The sequence below is a fragment of the Microcaecilia unicolor genome, chromosome 7, assembly GCF_901765095.1.
Source record: "Microcaecilia unicolor chromosome 7, aMicUni1.1, whole genome shotgun sequence".
NCBI classification, from domain to species: Eukaryota; Metazoa; Chordata; class Amphibia; order Gymnophiona; family Siphonopidae; genus Microcaecilia; species Microcaecilia unicolor.
In genome coordinates this window covers 180,834,012-180,853,197 of record NC_044037.1, presented here as the reverse complement: position 1 = coordinate 180,853,197, position 19,186 = coordinate 180,834,012, and the positions used below count along the sequence as shown (strand labels likewise).

At 39.0% G+C, this 19,186-nt stretch overlaps 1 protein-coding gene across 1 annotated transcript in view; it reads left to right on the top strand.

Moving 5' to 3' along the window:
- The window catches only part of LOC115474743 (potassium voltage-gated channel subfamily H member 8-like), a 625,512-nt gene that overhangs the window by 414,961 nt on the left and 191,365 nt on the right, over positions 1 to 19,186 (top strand). Inside the window, exon 9 of the mRNA XM_030210385.1 lies at positions 7,333 to 7,582. Within this exon, the coding sequence (XP_030066245.1) occupies positions 7,333 to 7,582 (250 nt within the window). The remainder of the gene's footprint in view (positions 1 to 7,332; positions 7,583 to 19,186) is intronic.

Below are 19,186 nucleotides of genomic sequence, written 5' to 3'. Positions count from 1 at the left end.
TAGTGCATACTATTGTATGAAAGAGTGCACTATTGCTTAGTTTTGTTACCTATTGCTCAATAGTGTGCAGTATTCTTCAACAGTGCGGCTATACAACATGGGGGAAAAAATCACCAAAATATCATTGACATTCAGATGAAATCGCATCCCTATTACAAATGTGATATTCCTCCTTTTCACAAACATCAACTAGGCGGAATACAATTTTACACCCCAGATTTTAAAACATAATTAAAAACATAGCAATATACACAACGTTCATCAACCATGCCAATACATTAAAATACATAATAACATAATAGAGCATTCCACTTCCCATAGTCTTATGCCAACAGCAGTTCACACCGGACCTTGACTTCACAAAGGGGACCTTTTATCAAGCCACGCTAAAAGGTTGGTGTCAGCATGTGGGTTTTCTGCATGCTGCAGCTACTTTTAGTGCAGCGGTAAAATGGCCACTTTTTTGTAATGGCCATGCGATAATTTCCCCATTAGCGCATGGCCATTACCGTGAGAGCACTTACCACCACTTATTTAGGAGACTGTAAAGGCTCCTGCGCTACTGCTGTGCTAATTGGGTAGCATGCCATAATGTGCCTGATTAGCACAGGCATGCCTACTCTCCACCCATGGGCATGCCTCCTGTGCTGGAAAATCAGCAACCGCTGAACGGGAAACTATAACAAGATGCCTCAGGGTGTCCCATGGTAGTGCTCTTTTGGTGCGCGTTAGGCCTACCCTGCCTTAGTAAAAGGGCCCAAAAGTCCTGTACAAAAACAGGACTTCAGTTTAGTCTTTAATTGGGAATAGCAATGTTCCAACTGTTCATCTGAAAGAAGAGTGTTCTATAACACAGGCACCAATGACAAAAGATTGTCTTAATTTCAATCACCAGAGCCATATCTATAGAGCTAGTGCTATTCAGTATTCTGTATGTATATTCAGCACTGTACATATGTTTATATGGGTCAATATTCAACCTGTAGTGGTCAGCGTTTAAAGGCCAGCAGCTGCTGGGTTTTCATACCTAGATATTCAGTGCCACAACCCGAATATCAGCCAGCACTGAATATCTGGGTACACCTTGGGTTGCATTACCAGTGTTGATCAAAGTACTAGGTCAAAGTACTAAAGTAAAAGTTGTATATTTTAATGAAAAAGTAAAAGTACAATGAACATCACATTAAAAAGTTTACTTAAGGGGGCGTGTCAAGATGGCGACACGCAGTTGATCGAGGTTCGAGCCTTTCCTGAATCCACACTCTGTTTTAAAAATATTTTCTTCGATGCCGCATACCAAATGGAAGGGAACGGTCCGGGAAAAACCTTCGACAACCCGGACCTCTTCTCCACATCAGGTGTCGATTGAAAGGTTCACCTCGCGAATTCCCACCCAGGATGCCGAGAGGAGCCCGGCTGTTCTCCAGGAGAGGGAAATCCTTGAGGACTTGGGCCTAGATGTTACGCTTTCTCCTCTGGCGCTTCATCTACCGCTCCCTCTTGACGGCCGCCAGATTCAGAGAGGATCTCCCGAAACCGAAGTGTTTGCGGTGGAGACCTCGTACGAAGGTGCTGGAAAAGCGGACTCTGAAGGAATGCAAGGCCTTACTGGCCAGGGCAGTGAATGGAAGCAATTGAGAGCTGCTCCGGGAACGGTGTTGTTGGAGAACGTATGGGTAGTTCTCCAACAGCTGGCAGCAACCGTAGAGAAATGCACAAAAGAAATCTCCACGTTAGTGAGTACAATGAATACTTTCTCTGACTCTCTGGCTACTATTAAAACGGAGTTTACAACTCAAACAACAAAGCTTAATCAAGATGTAAGAAAATTACAAGACTTATCCTCTGAAATGATAAAAGATAAAACTATTATGAAAAGAAGGATTGAACAAATAGAAAATTATAATCGGAGACTAAATCTGCGCATTTTAAACTTTCCGAGAGAAATAGGTATATCATCATTGGATGCCTTTAAAAACTATCTGATTGAAGTATTGAAATATTCCTCTGAACTTTTACCTCCGATAAATAAGATTTATTACATACAAAATAAAGATCGCTGGGAAGGGAAAACTTCAAATGATAAACTAAATGTATCTGAATTGCTGGAAGTCTCCTTATCAGAACATTCAGAAAGAATGACTTTATTTGTCCAATTTGTCTTTCAACAGGATGTAGAAGCGTTAAAAAGATTATATTTTCGAAAAATGAATGATTTATTTTATGGTAAAACAGTACGTATATACCAAGATGTTACAAAGCAGACCCAGGAAACTAGAAAAATGTTTTTGAGTATGAGAAAGGAAACTTTAGAAATGGGATCCTCATTCTTTTTGAACTATCCTAGTAAATGTGTTCTGAAATATGAAGGCTTGAAATATTTTTTTTTTCAGCCAGAACAGTTAAGAGTTTTTCTTGATTCCAGGAAATTATCTGCGGTTGCTACCAACTGATTAAGAAGGTGTTAAAGTTGGTGTGAAAATGCGTGTTAAGTCTATTCTGTTATAAACTGTACTTGTTAAATTTCCCTTTTATTCCTAATACACGCCCCCTCCCTTTTTTATTTTGTTTACTGTGATTTAAAGAAGACATTTAAATTTAAATTTGTTATAATGTTTATTATGGATGCTATATTCCTAAGTTTAATTTGGTCTGCTTTTCTTAAGCAAGATAATCTTGTAATGCAAAGTATTTGGAAAATATAAATAAAGAATTATAAAAAAAAGTTTACTTAAGTAAAAGTAAAATGGTTACTGCCTAATATAATATTTTTTGAGTAACAAGTAAAAGTACCATAACTACAGTGAATGCAACAGTTGTTAACATTTTTATCCCAACAATTTTATTGCTCTACAATTCAATCTACTTCACTTTTTGATAATGACTGTGACTCATGTGAGTGCACTTGTGAGTCTTTAATTCACCACTGCTAAAAAGCTTTTCAACAACTGCACTATCAAGAAGTGGATTGTTCAGTCTGATAAAAAGTTCATTCAAATCAGGCCAGGCTGCAATATTACTGATGCCTTTTAACTGGGTCTACAGATATTGATGAAAGGAATCTCTGTCTGAAACATTTGACTTCCTTATAGCAAAGAATTCTTTGTCATCATCGTTGTCATTATCATCTGCATTAGTAGGAGTGCTAATTTATCACTTCTATCTTCATCTTCATCTTTGTTATCATTGTCATGCTGTCCAATTACAGAGAAGGCTTTCACAAAATTGAAATCATTGTCTGTTGTTGTCCTAACTATTTGTCGTCTGATGGCAAACTCTGAATATCTTCAAGAACTGATACAGGAATGTCAAATGTATGGGGAAACTTCAGTCTTAAGGCCAGACAAGCAGAATATTAATCCAGTGGATTGTCATGCCAATGTAAAAATTTCCATGGGATGTCCAGCAGTTCACCAAGAATTGCAACCAGCTTCAGCTTCACCTCTGCTTCAAAGTGACCAAACTCATCACTGTTCTGTTTGGCTGGAGACTAGTAACCAGTTCAACAAGCACAGGCAACGCTACTATTCTCATAGGCTATATTCCTTGAACACAAAAATTTAAGATGAGATGATCCACTGTTTATGTAACGAGGTTTACAATTGCAAAATCCTGTTCCAGGTTTTGCTGTTTCATTTATTTACTGAGGAATCATCATTTAGGTCTCTCTGCCACTTTTACTTTTTACTTGTAACTGCAAGCATCAGAAGTAACTAGGTAAAAGTAGTAAAAATTGGTAAAATTATTACTTCGGTAAAAGTAACAAATTTTTCCTCTACTTCTTTACAAGTAAAAGTAACAAAGCTTTTACTTACCCTGTAAGTACAGTAACAAATTACATTTACTTAGTTACTATACTATGAGGCTCATTTTCGAAAGAGATGGACGTTCAAAAAGTGACATAAATCGGCATTTGGATGTCCATCTCACAGAGAGATCCAAATCGGTATAATCGAAGCTGCATTTTGGACGTCTTTCTCAGAAGTCTGTTGCAAGGAAGTCCAAATCTCAAGAGTGTTCGAGGTGTGTTCGAGGTGTGTTCGAGGTGTGTTCGAGGCGGGACTTGGGCATTCCTAAGACTTGGACATCTTTGAGCCATAATGGAACAAAGCAAAGACGTCCAGGACTAAAACTTGGATACTTTCACCTAGACCTGTTTTTATTACGAATAAGGCACAAAAAGGTGCCCGAAAGGACCACTGGAGGGAATTGGGGATGACCTCCCCATACTCCCCCAGTGGTCACTAACCCCTTCCCACCCTCAAAAAACATGATTAAAAAGATTACTTGCCAGCCTCTTTGTAAAGATAAGTTTAAATGATTGAACATTATACTTGACTCTGATTTAGAGTGATTCAATTTAGACACATTGGAGGTTTTTATGCCAATGATGCAATGCACTATATGCGGGCTGCAAAGAACAGACTATCAAAAAACTCCAAACAGCCCAGAATACTGCCGCCAGACTCATATTTGGAAAAACTAAATATGAAAGTGCAAAACCCCTAAGAGAAAAACTGCACTGGCTCCCACTTAAGGAATGCATTGCGTTCAAGATATGTACGATGGTACACAAAATCATTCATGCAGATGCCCCGATCTACATGCTGAACCTAATGGACCTACCTCCCAGAAATGCCACAAGAACATCCCGCAAATTTCTCAATCTGCACTTCCCCAGCTGTAAAGGACTAAAATACAAGCTGATGCATGCCACCACCTTCTCTTACACGAGCACGCAGATATGGAATGCGCTACCCACAGACCTGAAATCAATTGTCGAAGCAAATAACTTTCGTAAATCTCTGAAAACACACCTCTTCAACAAGGCCTACAACGAGAACCGATAGCTATACCGATCCACTTTCCCAACCCAACAGCTACGAAAATCCACTTCTACAATCACCCACCTAATCACTTCCTCTTTCTTCCCTACTTAATCTCTGCACACTAATAACTGTTTGTGATATTCAGGAATGACAATGTCATAACAAAACTATGTAAGCCACATTGAGCCTGCAAATAGGTGGGATAATGTGGGATACAAATGCAATAAATAAATAAATAAATAAGTGAGTACTCTGTAAGTGTATGACAGTATAACTGCGAATTTCGGAGTTACATCACGACACGTGAGGCTTTTCCTCCAGTGTATAGAAGATAACACGCTATTGAATATACTAAGGATTCTATCTGATTGGCATACTCAGGTCCATGACAGCGCATGCAGGTCCCTGGAGCAGTTTAGTAGTAGGTGCAGTGCACTTCACACAGGTGGACCCAGACCCATACCATCCCTACCTGTTACACTTGTGGAGGAAACAGCGAGCCCTCCAAAACCCACCTGAAACCCTCTGTACCCACATATAGGTGCCCCCGTATAAGGGCTATGGTAGTGGTGTACAGTTGGGAGTAGTGGGTTTTGGGGGGCTCAGCACACAAGGTAAGGGAGCTGTGTACCTAGGAGCATTTTATGAAGTCCACTGCAGTGCCCTCTAGGGTGCCCAATTGCTGTCCTGGACGTTTTAGACTTGGACCTTTTTGTTTTCGAAAATGGCCGAAAATCAAAGACGTTCAAATCGAAAAACGTCCAAATCCAAGGACGTCCATGGTATTTTCGAACACAAAAGATGTATGTCCATCTTTTTCAAAAATGACCTTCTCCCCGCCTCTGAATTTGGACGTCTTTGTAAAATATCCAAATTCACACTTAGACATTTCTTTCAAAAATGCCCCTCTCTATGTATTACCTATGTGGGTACCAGCAATATTCAGACCAGTACTTGGATATGTAACTGGATAAAGTTAGAACACCCTTTTTGCTGTCCTAATTTTATCAAGACAGCTACTCGGTTAGCGGACTTTATATTGCCACTAATCAGGTATTTCCTGGCTCCACCCCGGCACTGCCTGGATGGTGCTGAGTCGGTTTGATTGGATTTTCAGTGGCACTATCCAAATAAGTGCTGCTGAAAATCTGGGTATGACCCGGTGAGCAGGACTTATCCAGGAATAGCATGATTTTTGTTTCTATAATGAGATTTTGATTTCCATAATTAGCTGCACATAATGCACAGAAAATATGGGGAGCCTAGCTTTTGTTTTGATCACCATCCAAAATACAGTTCATAGGCCTTCTTCACCAGTAGAGTTATGGTTCTTCTTGGCGCCTTCAGACATAGCTCAGCAGGGTGTATCAAAGTGGTTGATACATTTCTACGACATTTTCAATATAATTAACCATCAAGTCATGCAATAACTAGCTAATCATGAACTTCTCCTAGAACCAATAATAAAAATAGGACTAAATGACATCATAATTTATTTAAACTGAATGGTGTTCATTTACTAGTGATGTGTTGATGCACAGGTGTCATAACAAATTTCCCTAAATTTCTGGAAAACCATATGTTATAGTGGAGAAGCAGCCTAGTGGTTAGAGCACTAGGCTTGACACCCAGGGGTGCCTGATTCAAATTCCACTGCTGCTCCCTGTGATCTTAAGTGAGTCACTTAACCCTCCATGGCCTCAAGTACAGAATTAGATTGTGAGCCTTCCAAGAAAAGGGAACACTTTCCTTACCACAACCCATTGACCTAGCGGTCAGGTCTCACACGGTAATCGGGCGGTAATGGTCTATGTGCATCAAATGCCACTTGATGCACGTAGCTGCTGCGCGCCACAAAATAAAAAATATTTTTCAGACGCGCATAGTGGACACACGCCAAAATTGAAATCACCGCAAGGGCCAAGTAGGCGCCTACGCAACTTAGTAAATGGGCCGCAAGATGTATAAAAGGAAAGTGTAATACAGGCCAAACCCAGCAATTCACAAATAACCATATTTTAAAAGGACTGTCTAAAAGCCCTATGCTCCCGAATTTCAGAGCTACAACAGGAAACCAGCTTAAAAACTGACAGTTTTAGTTGATACAGAGGGGCATAATCGAACGGCGCTGGCCAAATAGATGGCTGGCCATCTATTTTGGTGGCGCCGCAAAGAGCTGTCCGGAACCGTATTATCGAAAAAGATGGCCGGCCATCTCCCGATTTGTGTTGGAAGATCGCCGGCAATCACTTTCGAAAATAAGCTTGACAGTCTATTTATTAATACTTGCCACATGCTCCTCTGGTATAGTGTAGAGGGTACAGTTTATTATTGGAGTTAGCAGGTTAATATTAGAGAATTTGACAGCTAAAACAAACACTGGGTTTACTATTGGAACCTGATTTCAGTTTGTTATTCCCAAGGTTTGTAATAATGAAGAACTATTCTATTGTGTGGTGCTGTATTGAGATTCTGATGATACAACTTCTGTTTCGCTCGACAGCTGCTGAGGGATTTCCCAGATGAGTTGCGAGCCGACATCGCTATGCATCTAAACAAGGAGATTCTCCAGTTGCCCATCTTTGAATCTGCAAGCCGCGGGTGCCTACGCTCTCTCTCTCTCAGTATTAAAACCTCTTTCTGTGCGCCTGGAGAATACCTGATCCGCCAGGGAGACGCTCTGCAAGCCATTTACTTTGTCTGCTCAGGTTCCATGGAGGTCCTGAAAGACAACACTGTGCTGGCTATCCTGGGTAGGTAAAAATTATTCCCAAATGTCCACAGTTTTTGAAATATTGGGATCAATATTCAAAATGGATTAGCTAGGCAGGAGAGGCTCCTGTCTAGTTAAACTCCACTGAGCAAGCCGGCCACTGATATTCAGTGGCACTTGAATATCTCTGCTAACTGGCCATCCTCTAAGTGGCTAGATTAGGGGTGGCCTGGAGGCAGAATTAGGGTGAGTATGTGGTCACTTAGCTGGTTAGCAGACTGAATATCACTGCAACTTGGCCAGTTAGCAGTGATATTCAGTCTGCTGACCAGCTAAGTGATCACATAAAGTTAGGACAGCACAACAGCTGTCCTAACTTTATGCGTCATATTAACAGGGCACCAATCTGAATATTGTCTAGTGCCTGGTTAACTTCTGGATTGGGGATCATACCCAAATACTCAGTGCCAGAAACTGTGCATGCCCTGGCATTGAATATCTGAGGTTAGGTCAACTTGTGGGTCTGCCCTCATTTCACCACCAGGAACCGCCTCAGCACTAATCGGAGAGTGCCAAAGCCAAGAATGTAGGCAGAAAATTTTTACAAGAGGATGCAACTTTCCCCCCTCCTCCATGCCACCCCATAACTTAAAACCCTGTCTGCAGTGTTATAGTCTTCACCCAGACAGCAGCACTCAAAGGCTGCCCGTTGCCTGCACCGGAACTTCGTCCCTGCCTCGGGAGGAAGTCCCAGTGCAGGTCACGGGCAGCCTATAAGTGCCGCTGCCCAGGTGAAGACATGGAGGAAGTTCCGGTGCAGGCCGCAGGCGGCCTGAGTGCTGCTGCCCAGGTGAAGACAGGCAGTAAAACAGTTGGAGCTGAATGATATTTATGTTTTCCAAATGATGATGCATAGCTTGATGGGATGTCCTTGTTGTAAGACCAGAGTAAGTAATTTCTTAGCATCTTGCTTAAAATTAACCAAGGAGGAACAACTCTATTATTCTGTCTCACTGTATTTCCAGTTTTGGCACAGTATAAGTCATCACAAGGACAAAATATAAGAAAACCAATGGACTGCATTAGGGGCTTATAGCCCATATAATTATATTTAAACAAATGAGAGATCTGCATGAAAGAAAATATTTCTTTTTATTATTTTGACTTATGAAAACCATTTGTCCCTGTTATTGATATTTGTGTGTTCAGAATTGGTGTTAAGGTTTGCTACCTAGGCTCTAAAAAGCGTCTTCATAAGATTTAGTGTTACTTAAAGAATCTGGCAGTGAAGGGATTTTGTATTGCTATTACTGAGGTTCTACCAGAACCTGAATACATTTTTTTTTCTATGGACAACTGTAAGAGGAAACATCTTAGCTATGGACTATGACAGATCTGCCAAGTAATTTTAGGCTGCAGTTCAATTTGCTATTTTAGAAAAGGTGGTTTTTAACACAATTTAATCATGCATTTACGTTTCTTATAAAGCAAAGTTTGAAGGATATGTGCCATTGCTGTAATTATTTTTGCAGGATACTGTGATGTGTATTTAGATGTTTGCCATTATGGTAGACTTATATCTTGTCAAATTTAAGTGTTGCTTGTCTAGTAATTAATATGCAAAATTTTATGTATGTTCTATACACTATTAATCAGAGGATAGAAGAGACCAATTTAAATCACATGAGAAGAGACCTCAGCTAGAGCATACACTATTTAGCCAATAGCACATTTAAAGCTGCCAATTACACAGGTATGTGTACACTTATCTGTGAAAGTGCTGCATTTCTGTCCACTTACAAACACAAAGTGGCACATACTCTTAAGCTTTAGGTGTGCAATTGGTTGGGTGGTGTGTGCTTTGGCTGGCACTTTTGGGAGAGGTTTCTTTTCGTGGAATTTTATGTATGTAACGGTTGTAACCTACCTAGAATTGTGGGATAGTGCAGGATTGACATTTTAAAATTTATTTTAAAAATTTCGGTGTTCCATAAAATATGTATGTGGTTTGTGTTGACACAGGACATCTGTTGGGCAGATAATTTTGTCATCAAATGCACGCTAAGGCATTATTTAGACTATCCCATGAAACACGACTCATACCTATATAAATAGTGCCCACCCATATGAGCTCTAGGCCCACCCAAATTTTCAGGTCTGGCTATGCCACTGAACCCCCTTATTGGTAAGATTGCATTGGTTATCTGTAGAGGCCCGTATCCAATTCAAATTGTGTGTGATGATTTTTAATATTTTATATGGTAATTCTCCATTCTCTTTGTTTAGATTTAATTGGTTTCCATAATTTTATCAGGATAGTTGTTTCTAGAAAGCCTCTTTTACTTCAGTATCCAAATGTCAAGAATGTTTGTCTGAAACTGAAATTTTCTTCTACTTTGCCTTCTTGGCCGCTCATATATGGAATTCTTTACTGGTCCAGTTAAGAACATTGACTGATTATCATTTATTTAGGAAACTTTAAAAAACCTTTTTGTTTAAGAAATTTTTGATATGTTAACGAGTTTTTTTTAGGAATTATTATCATGCTACTCTAATTCTCCATGATTTGTATCAGTTCCTTAAACTGTAATCCACATAGAACCATGAGGTGTTTGTGGACTATAAGAATGAATGTAATGTAATATAATAAATATACACCAAGATCATTTTACCCCCTAATTCTATAAAAATCACCAAAAATTGTGCACGCAATTTAACTAAATAACAAGCTAATTAGTCCTTGAGGAAGTGGTCTCTTGAGCCCACCAGCCCATACACCACTGCAGCCCATGGCAACAAGTTCACCGATGCAAGCCAGCGGTCCTGATTTAGGAATGGGAGCTGTTGGAGGAAGTTCCAACACTGACCTTGGAAGCGATCATATGCTGCAAGTGGCAAATGCAAATCGGAAGCCACAGGGTGCCTCAAATGCAGAGTGGGGAGCAGTTCCATTGACAGTAGTGGCATTTAGTAGAAAGGCTTCCACCACTCTTTTGGTAGTCGGTGAGGTGGAAGCTTTGCCATCTAGTCCGGTGACCCTGGAATCGATTTGGCAAACAATTGTTCATCTGTACATGAAAGTGACTAAAAACTAGAAGCAAATAGAGAGAGATTTTTATCATCTTTAAATGCTAGAGTATCTACTTTGGAAACCGACACTAGAAGTGGGGTGCAGAAATTGGAAAGTTTTGAGAGGAATTTAAAACCAGTGCAGAATAAGATCATACATTTTCTTCTTGAGGGTCCATAATCCCTCATTTCAAGGTCTAATAACCAAGCCTCAAACATTCCCATCTCTGTAGCTTTGCAGATCTCTTTCTTTTCCTCCTGCTCTCCTCTGAAAATAGTCTGGAGTTTTCTTCCCTTCACTAGCAGATATGGACCCTCAAGACGAAAATATGAAGCTGTATGCACATATTTCAATAACATCACTTGGTCATGAGATGAATTTGTGAGATCAGACTCCTGCTGAAAGCTTTTTCATTGAAACACGAATTCGAGTAGAGTCGTTCCCTCAACACAATAAAGTATTACACCTTACAATGATCAATTTTGGGACTCCTTTTTGTCTCCTTTGCTGTTTTGGAGTTATTGGAAACATCTTTGGATCACATGGATACTATAGCAACTCTACTGGTAATATTTTCTTTTGAATTGGATTGAAATCATGTTTTGACACTTTATTTTCAACATAGAGCTGAATTGTTTTATGGACAGAAAATTTGATGTAGGGAAATACAGGAACAGCGGAAGCGGTTCTTTACCCTGCAAGCTCTGATTTTGCAAAATGGAGGTACTTTTTTCCTATGTTTTCCAGTAGTGTTTGGTTCATTTTGGAACTACAAGATATATTTTCTATTATCCTAAACAGTTGCAGTTATTATTGGATAATAAGTTCCCTGCCCAGATAGAAGCATTGGGCCAAGTCAGAAAAGTTCACTGAGCCATAAATGTGTGAATTCTAGATTTGCCCTAAGGCAATCAGCATATAGCTGAAGATATTTTTTTTTCTTGGTGTTAATGATGCCTCCACGATCTTTTCTTATTCTCCCCCCCCCCCCCCCCCCCCCCCAGGTTTTTGGGGACTTAGAGATGTTTATTTCCTTTTTCAGTTTGTATGGATTTTTCTGTTATTTCTTGAAAGAATTAATATTCTTTACTACTCTTTTCTGCACTTCACATGATTGTGTTTTGCTTGGATTGTGTGCTAAAATTTCAATAAATATAAAGTAAAAAAATAAAAAAAAATCTCATAATCCCACCCCAATGCCACATCCAAATTACCCCACTCCTTGTACACTAATTCATCCATCCATCATCTATTTTATCATCTATCCCATTCCTTCCACTTAATAAATATTCCTGTCACTCAAAATACTACTTATCTGTATAAGGCTACACAAATAACCATGCTTTTTACCAGTTTCCTAAATTGCAAGGATTGTAAATTCCTTTTGCATACATGGTGACATTTCACTCTGTATTTTTAGGAGCCTGGAAAATTATTTCCGTTGAGGGTACATACATAGAGCTGATTTTGTCGTATGAATCAGATTTCTCTTTTGTTGTATGTGTCTGAAAATGGAATTGGCAACATTCTAATTGTGAAATATCAGGCAGCTTGTTTCTGAATTAAATTCGAAGGAGATAGCACAGCAGGGAACTGATTTCATTATTGGTAGCAGAGTACATTTTGTCTTGTGTTACTTTTTTCAAGTATTTCACCTGAAAAGTTTCATCATACAGAAATGGAAAGGGAAATTGTAGAAAGTTAACTAAATAGAGATCAGTGCCCAAAAGATTTGTTCACTTGTCTTTGGGAGCCGGCTTGACAAATCTCTGGGGTTTTTAAATTACCACTCCATCCTCCATCCTCCACCAAGAAGATAAATTCTGTCTGAAAAACAAATCATTGCCGGCACAAAATTCACCAACATACAAAGAGGCGGAGCGGAAGGCATTCAGCACTGGCCAGAAAAAGTTAGGAAAATAACTTTTGCTGGAGACATGGCTGTTGTAAAGATATCCAGATAAAGTTATCTGGATAACTTATCTGAATATTTTCAGCAGCAGTCAAAGGTAAAATTATATATTTGGAAGGTAATTTTATGAACAGTTTTAAACTGTAAAGCCTGTTTTACTACACATAGAAAAGGCTTTTTTATAAATTTGCACGGTGGTGACACTATGCAGTCCCATTGCAGCTTCAATGGTGATCTACAATGGGATATCTAGCTTCCCAACGTTTTAAAACCTCTTTGCAATGCTTAAAGGAAGTGGATCTGACAATAGAATTTCCTTGGAATCAGTCACTTCACTCTCCAGTGTACTTTAACCCCATTTGCAAATTCGTAACAATCTCATTTTTTGGAAATGTTGGTTTGATGTGGGTGGGGTATTAATTCATGATGTCTGGCAGGATGGTCATTTGATTGATTGATCAGTTCAGATAATGCATAGATGTGAAGCAGAGATATAAATGACCAAACCTATCATAATAGCTTGCTGCCAAGAAACACTACCAATGGGGCATATTGCATTATGAACCTATAAGAGACTACAAGCATGATTAGAAAATCCTAATGTTGCACTACAGAAATTATGGCAAAATGAACTGGCCAAGCAACTAATGGATCAGCAGTAGATTGGCTTTCGGTCAGGATCGGTTTTCGGTCAGGATCAAATAGACCACTTACTTTCGTGGTGGTGACACAGTTAATATATTTCATTATGTTAAAAGTTATCTGGACCCCCTGTAATAGCTCATTGAATTAATGCTGAGTGACCCAGTGTTTACTCATGTCTTTCAATTGAAAGGAAGCTCTGGAATGTAAGAGCATAGAATGAAGGTGAAAGGGGATAAACTCAGAAATATTCTAAGGAAATACTTCTTTATGGAAAGGGTGATGGACGCATGAAATGGCCTCCTGTTAGAGCTGGTGAAGATAAAAGCTATCTGAGTTCAAGAAAGCATGGTACATATATATGATCTCAAAGGGATAGTAGATGGTATGGATGGGCAGCCTGGATAGGTCATACGGTCTTTATCTATATTTCTATATGTTGTTTTCTTGTCTGGCAATAGCAGTTTTCTGGTAGCATGTGTGGGATAGAATTACTAATAATATTCTAGAGTTGAAAAGCAAGTGCACACCTGTGACTATTTTTCTCAGAAGCTACAGTATGAATTATTGGAGAAGCTACATCCACACAGAAGGAAGCTGTATGATATTTCTCACTGCTGCTACCATAATGACTAAACTACAAAACTAGAAGTAAGGAACACTGATAAACTTTCACTTTTGATGGAACTCAGTCTGTCTCGTTGCTAAATACAGACTGACAGCAGTAAGAAACTTTAACTTTCCTAGGGAGTACACAGGAGTTTGGGAGTCAGTAGAGAAATTCTATGCATATGCTAAAGTTGAGTATATGGCATTCCACATCCCTCATATTGGCGTGTTATTACAGGGGATCTGACTTCATACTTATATGTATCTGATTTTAGCTTTACTTTCCTATCTAGCTGTAAGACCATTACTTGGTGGGGGGGGGGGGGAGTTTTGGCTCAATTTTTATCATGTTTAAAAATTGATAACTTTAAAATCTTTTGATTACTCACTTCACTCTGTAAACTCAAGCCAAGATTTAAAAAAAAAACATTAAAACCTTCACATATCATTTACCCCCTTGAAACTAAAGATTCTTTTTCCTTCCCCAGTATCAACTTTTAAAGTATTTCTGAAAAATAACAAACAAACAAGTTTTTAACAGTGTCTTAAAGGATCCATAATAAACCAGCTCCCAAAGCTTCAAAGGGATTAAATTACATAGTTTGGGTCCCAGACAACTTAACATACATTCATCAGGTTGATTTCAATCTTGTATTCTCAGGCATTCTTAATAATGCTTGTTTTGTGGAATGTAAGCTTCTTGATGGCACATACTTTTCTACACCATCACCTACTTGTAATGCTAAATGTTTTCTCCTATGCCTTATTGCCTATCTCTTTACAAAATACCAACCACATCTTTACTCTAATAAATGTTCGATTATCTTGTCTGTATAATCTACTATCTATATTCTTAATGTAATACCAATTGTATCTTCCATTCTGAAATGTCGATCTATCATGTCATCCATGTACACTATGAAATGACAATTGTACCTTTTACTCTGGAGAGGCAATTGCCATGAAGGAACATTGTAAGTTACATTGAGCCTGCAAATAGGTGGGAAAATGTGGGATACAAATGCAGCAAATAAATAAACACCAAACATCACATTTTTAACTTTACCCTTTGTTCACTCAGAGCCACCGTAAATCAGTCAAATAGGTATGATGTGATCCTGGATCATTTTATTCATCAATAAACAAGCAGCCATATTTTGAGCCAGCAGTAATTATTTCAACTGATATGTTGGTAAACTGCAGTACAAGATGTTGCAGTAGTCCAACCAAGACATTACAGTGGAAAGGTGGCATTATATGTGACCCGCTGAGTGAAAAGGTATCGAAAGTGGGGTATGTGACTTCTTTACACCACAAGATAGAGGGATAACAACTGCATAATCCTGCCAAATTAAAACCTCGTGTATAGAGTAATTACATCTTTAAAAATGAGAAAAGTTTATCAATAAAAAAGTAATTAACCCTAGAAATTACATAGCCCACTTTAGGTGCCTGCAGTTTTTAGGCTGTAGAATACGAAAAACATCAACATTGTGAAAGAAATTACATAGTACACAAAACTTTCAAAAATGAAAGACCCAAATTTACCCCTCCAAATTTTTGTAGCTTTTATCTCTGTTATTTGTAACCCAACTTCTGGTATCTTTTTTGCTCAGTGAGTCTGAGTCACATATGTTAACAATGGCTTAGAGTGAAACAGAATAAATGTCCTACAGGAAACAAAATGTCCTATGGAATCCAAACAGGGAAGAGTATAGTACTGGGGGACATATAAGGGGCAATTCTAGAACTGGGTGCCCCCTATATCGCACCCTGATGCCACGCAGTGAGAGCCTATTCTATAACAGCATCTGGGTGCCCAGATGCCATTACAGAATATTAACATAACCTGGCATCACTGCACCTAACATTTAGGCTCCCACAGTTATAGTAGCCATAGAGTGGGCCTAACTGCGTCTGAATGCAACACGGTTGTGCATAACTGAATGTATTCCGTAAGTTGCATTCATAAGTGGTAGCCCCACCTATGGCCTTCCCATGCTCTGCCATGTGAATTCTCCCTTTGCATTTACACACTTTGGACTAAATTCAATAAATAGTGCCTAAAAAAATCGGCACTGAAAAAAAATTGTGTCTAGTGCTATTCTATAAATAGCACTCAAATTTAGGCACAGTTTATAGAATAGTTCTTAGTGCCAGGAACCACAACGACTTTAAGGTGCAGCCATTTACACCAACAAAACCCTAGGTGTAAATCTCTGCGCCTAATTTAGGCACAGATCCCTTTTATAACAGTGCACATAAATTATGGGAATGCCCACCCCAATCCACCCATGACCCTTCCCATGGCCACACCCCCTTTTTGGATCAATACATAAATTTTACGCGTGCATCTGGCCACATAAATTTATATGTGTAATTTTTAATTAATGTCAATTTATACCAGTTGATAGGGCCCAATTATCAGTCTGACTCATTATTCAATTAAATTGCATACGTAAATTATGTGCAGTTTTTAGCGCCATTTCTAGAATTTAGGGGCATGCTACTTACACACACCTTTACAAAATAATGCTCAATTTGCTGTTACATAAGTGTATACGTGTCATTTTTCAATACTTTTATACGTTCAAGTGGTCTGTAAGTGTAAGAGCACAGTTATAGAATTACCCTTATAATTGTCCACCTGGCCAGGATGAGGAAACAGACAGTGACATGTTAACAAGAAATTTTGAAAGTTAAGACAATCAGCAGCATAATAATGGGATATTTTATTAGGCTGTATCTTGATTTGGTAAATGTTTCATCTGTATATGCTAATGAAGTAAAGTTTCTTGATGCTATAAGTGATTGCTTTGTGGAGCAGCATGTCCCAGAACCAGAACTTACGAGAGGGGGACCATACTATATCTAGTCCTCACTGCAATGCAGTACCTAGTGCAAGGGGTAATGGTGGTGGGGGGCTACTTGCTAGTAGTGATGATAATGCAATCAAATTAAAAAAAAATCACTGAAGGGAGGATGTGAAGGAAAATATTGCAGTTGTATTCAGGGGCCTTTTTACAAAGGCACGGAAGTGCCTATGTGTATACAGCGTGCACCAAATCGACACTACTGCACGTGAGCTAGGCGATAATTCCAAATTTGGCATGTGCCAAATCCTGAAGTAGAAAATAATTTTCTACTGAGAGCCACTTAATCTGGTGGTAAACAGCAGTTGGAACTTGCTGCATGCTGGGATTGGTGTTTTTCTTAAACGTATATGTATAAATGATCTGGAAAAGGAGCAATGAATAAAGTGATGTGGAAGAACTGCTCAATTGGATCACCTTTCTTTTACCTGGTCTAACTATGGATATCCACCTTTTTGGACATGGACATCCTTTTCCCCTTCTACAAACAGGGTTGGAGATCCATCTTTTGGCCCCTCCTAATTCCCACCCAGACCACACCCCTTTGCCACATGGACGTACTGCAGTTTTAGATATACATATAAAATCAAGATTTGGAAGTCCATGTAATATGGACATCTAAATGCTAGTTTTCAGATATCCAGAATAGGAATAGAACTTCTAAAATAACTACCCGAGGGGTCCTTTAACTAAGGTGTGCTGAAAAATGGCCTGCGCATGAGTTTTGATCACGCGCAAATCCATTTTTCAGTGTGCCTGTAAAAAAATGCCTTTTTTAAAATTTTTGCCAAAAATGGATGTGCAGCAAAATCAAAATTGGCACGCGTCTATTTTGGGTCTGAGACCTTACCACCAGTCATTGACTTAGCGGTAAGGTCTCACGCATTAACCGGGTGGTAATGACCTATGTTTGTAGAAAGCCACTTGAGGCATGTCCGCTAGGTGCATCAGAAAATAAAAAATATTTTTCAGATGCGTGTCAAAAATGAAATTACCACAAGGGCCATGCAATAGCCGGGCGGTAACTCCAAATTGACGCACATTGGGCACACACAGGGGCCTATGCTGTTTAGTAAAAGGGCCCCTAAATTTCTATATGACACAAAATTGTTTTAAACTATTAAATTATAAACAAATTGTGATCTGAGGAACTGGGCATCTAAATGGCAGATGGAATTTAATGTGGACTGTTGCACAGTGATGCATATAATGACATTTTTCCTAACAATAGGTACATGGTGCTGGATTGCATATTAAGAGTCACCACCCAGGAAAAGGATCTTGGAGTCATTGGGAACAATATGTTCAAATCCTCAGTTCAGAGTGTGGTGAAGTCAAAAGAACAAGTAGAATGTTAAAAATTATTCATAAAGTGATAGAGAATCAACTGGAGAATATTATAGTGCCTCTGTATCAATCTACAAGCTTATCTTGAATACTGTGTGCAATTCTGATTATCCCCTCTCAAAATAGATATAGTGGAATTATAAAACGTACAGAAAAGTGCAACCAAAATGATAAAGGAGATAAAATGGATTTCCCATGAAGAAAGGCAAAAGGGTATTTCTTGAGCTTGGAAATAATAGAAGACCATAATACTATGAGTTGCATGGAATAGATGTCACATATTTACCTTCCTCCCGAAGCATGAAGCATGGCTTCCTCTGATATTTTTTAGACATAGCAAATTGCGTCTTGATGATACAACGTGCTCTGATTGGTTCCCTTAAGCTATTTAATCCTGAGACCTCCCCATTCTGCTTCCTCTTTGATAGGTCTTACATGTGAGTTCCTGGGTGTGCTTCAACTTCTGTTGGTCCCCTGTTATCGACCTTTGCTTATCTGACCACATTCCTGACCATTATTCCGGTTCTTTTCCAACCTCCAATTATCTGGTGACCAGCATCTAACTTTAACTTTGAAAGAAACACATTGAGTTTGTTTTTAAGTCCTGGCAATTTCTGAGTACCTGAGGGCTCAACCCGAAGGGAAAGGCAGCTATTATAGGTGAACACACACAGCCCAGGCCAAGGCCCCTGGTGTTTCCCACTGAGTTGTCATTCAGACATATTAATGGATAAATAGGGAAAAGTTTACCCTTTCAAATAGTATTAAGGGGAAACACATAAAACTAATAAGTAGCACATTTAAAACAAATGAGAGAAAATATTTTCCCTGAATTGATCTATGGAATTTGTTGCCAGAAGATGTAGTGAAAACAGCATTAGTTGTTAGAGAAAGAGTTTAGATGAGTTCCTGGAGGAAAAGTCCATAAACCATTATTAGCCATTAGGTTTGGAAAAGCCACTGCTCATCTCAGGAAATGAACAATAAAGAATGTCTCTACTCTTTGGGAAACTGTTGAGTACTTGTGGCCTGGATTAGCCACTGTTGGAGATAGGATGCTGGGCTTGATGAACCTTTGGTCTCAGCTTCATTTTCTCCTCTTCCTTTCTTGTTGAGGATGTAGTGATGGGCTGGTTCTCTATTTCAGTTTGCAGAGAAGCATCTGCTGCTTTGTCACTGTTCTCCACTCCT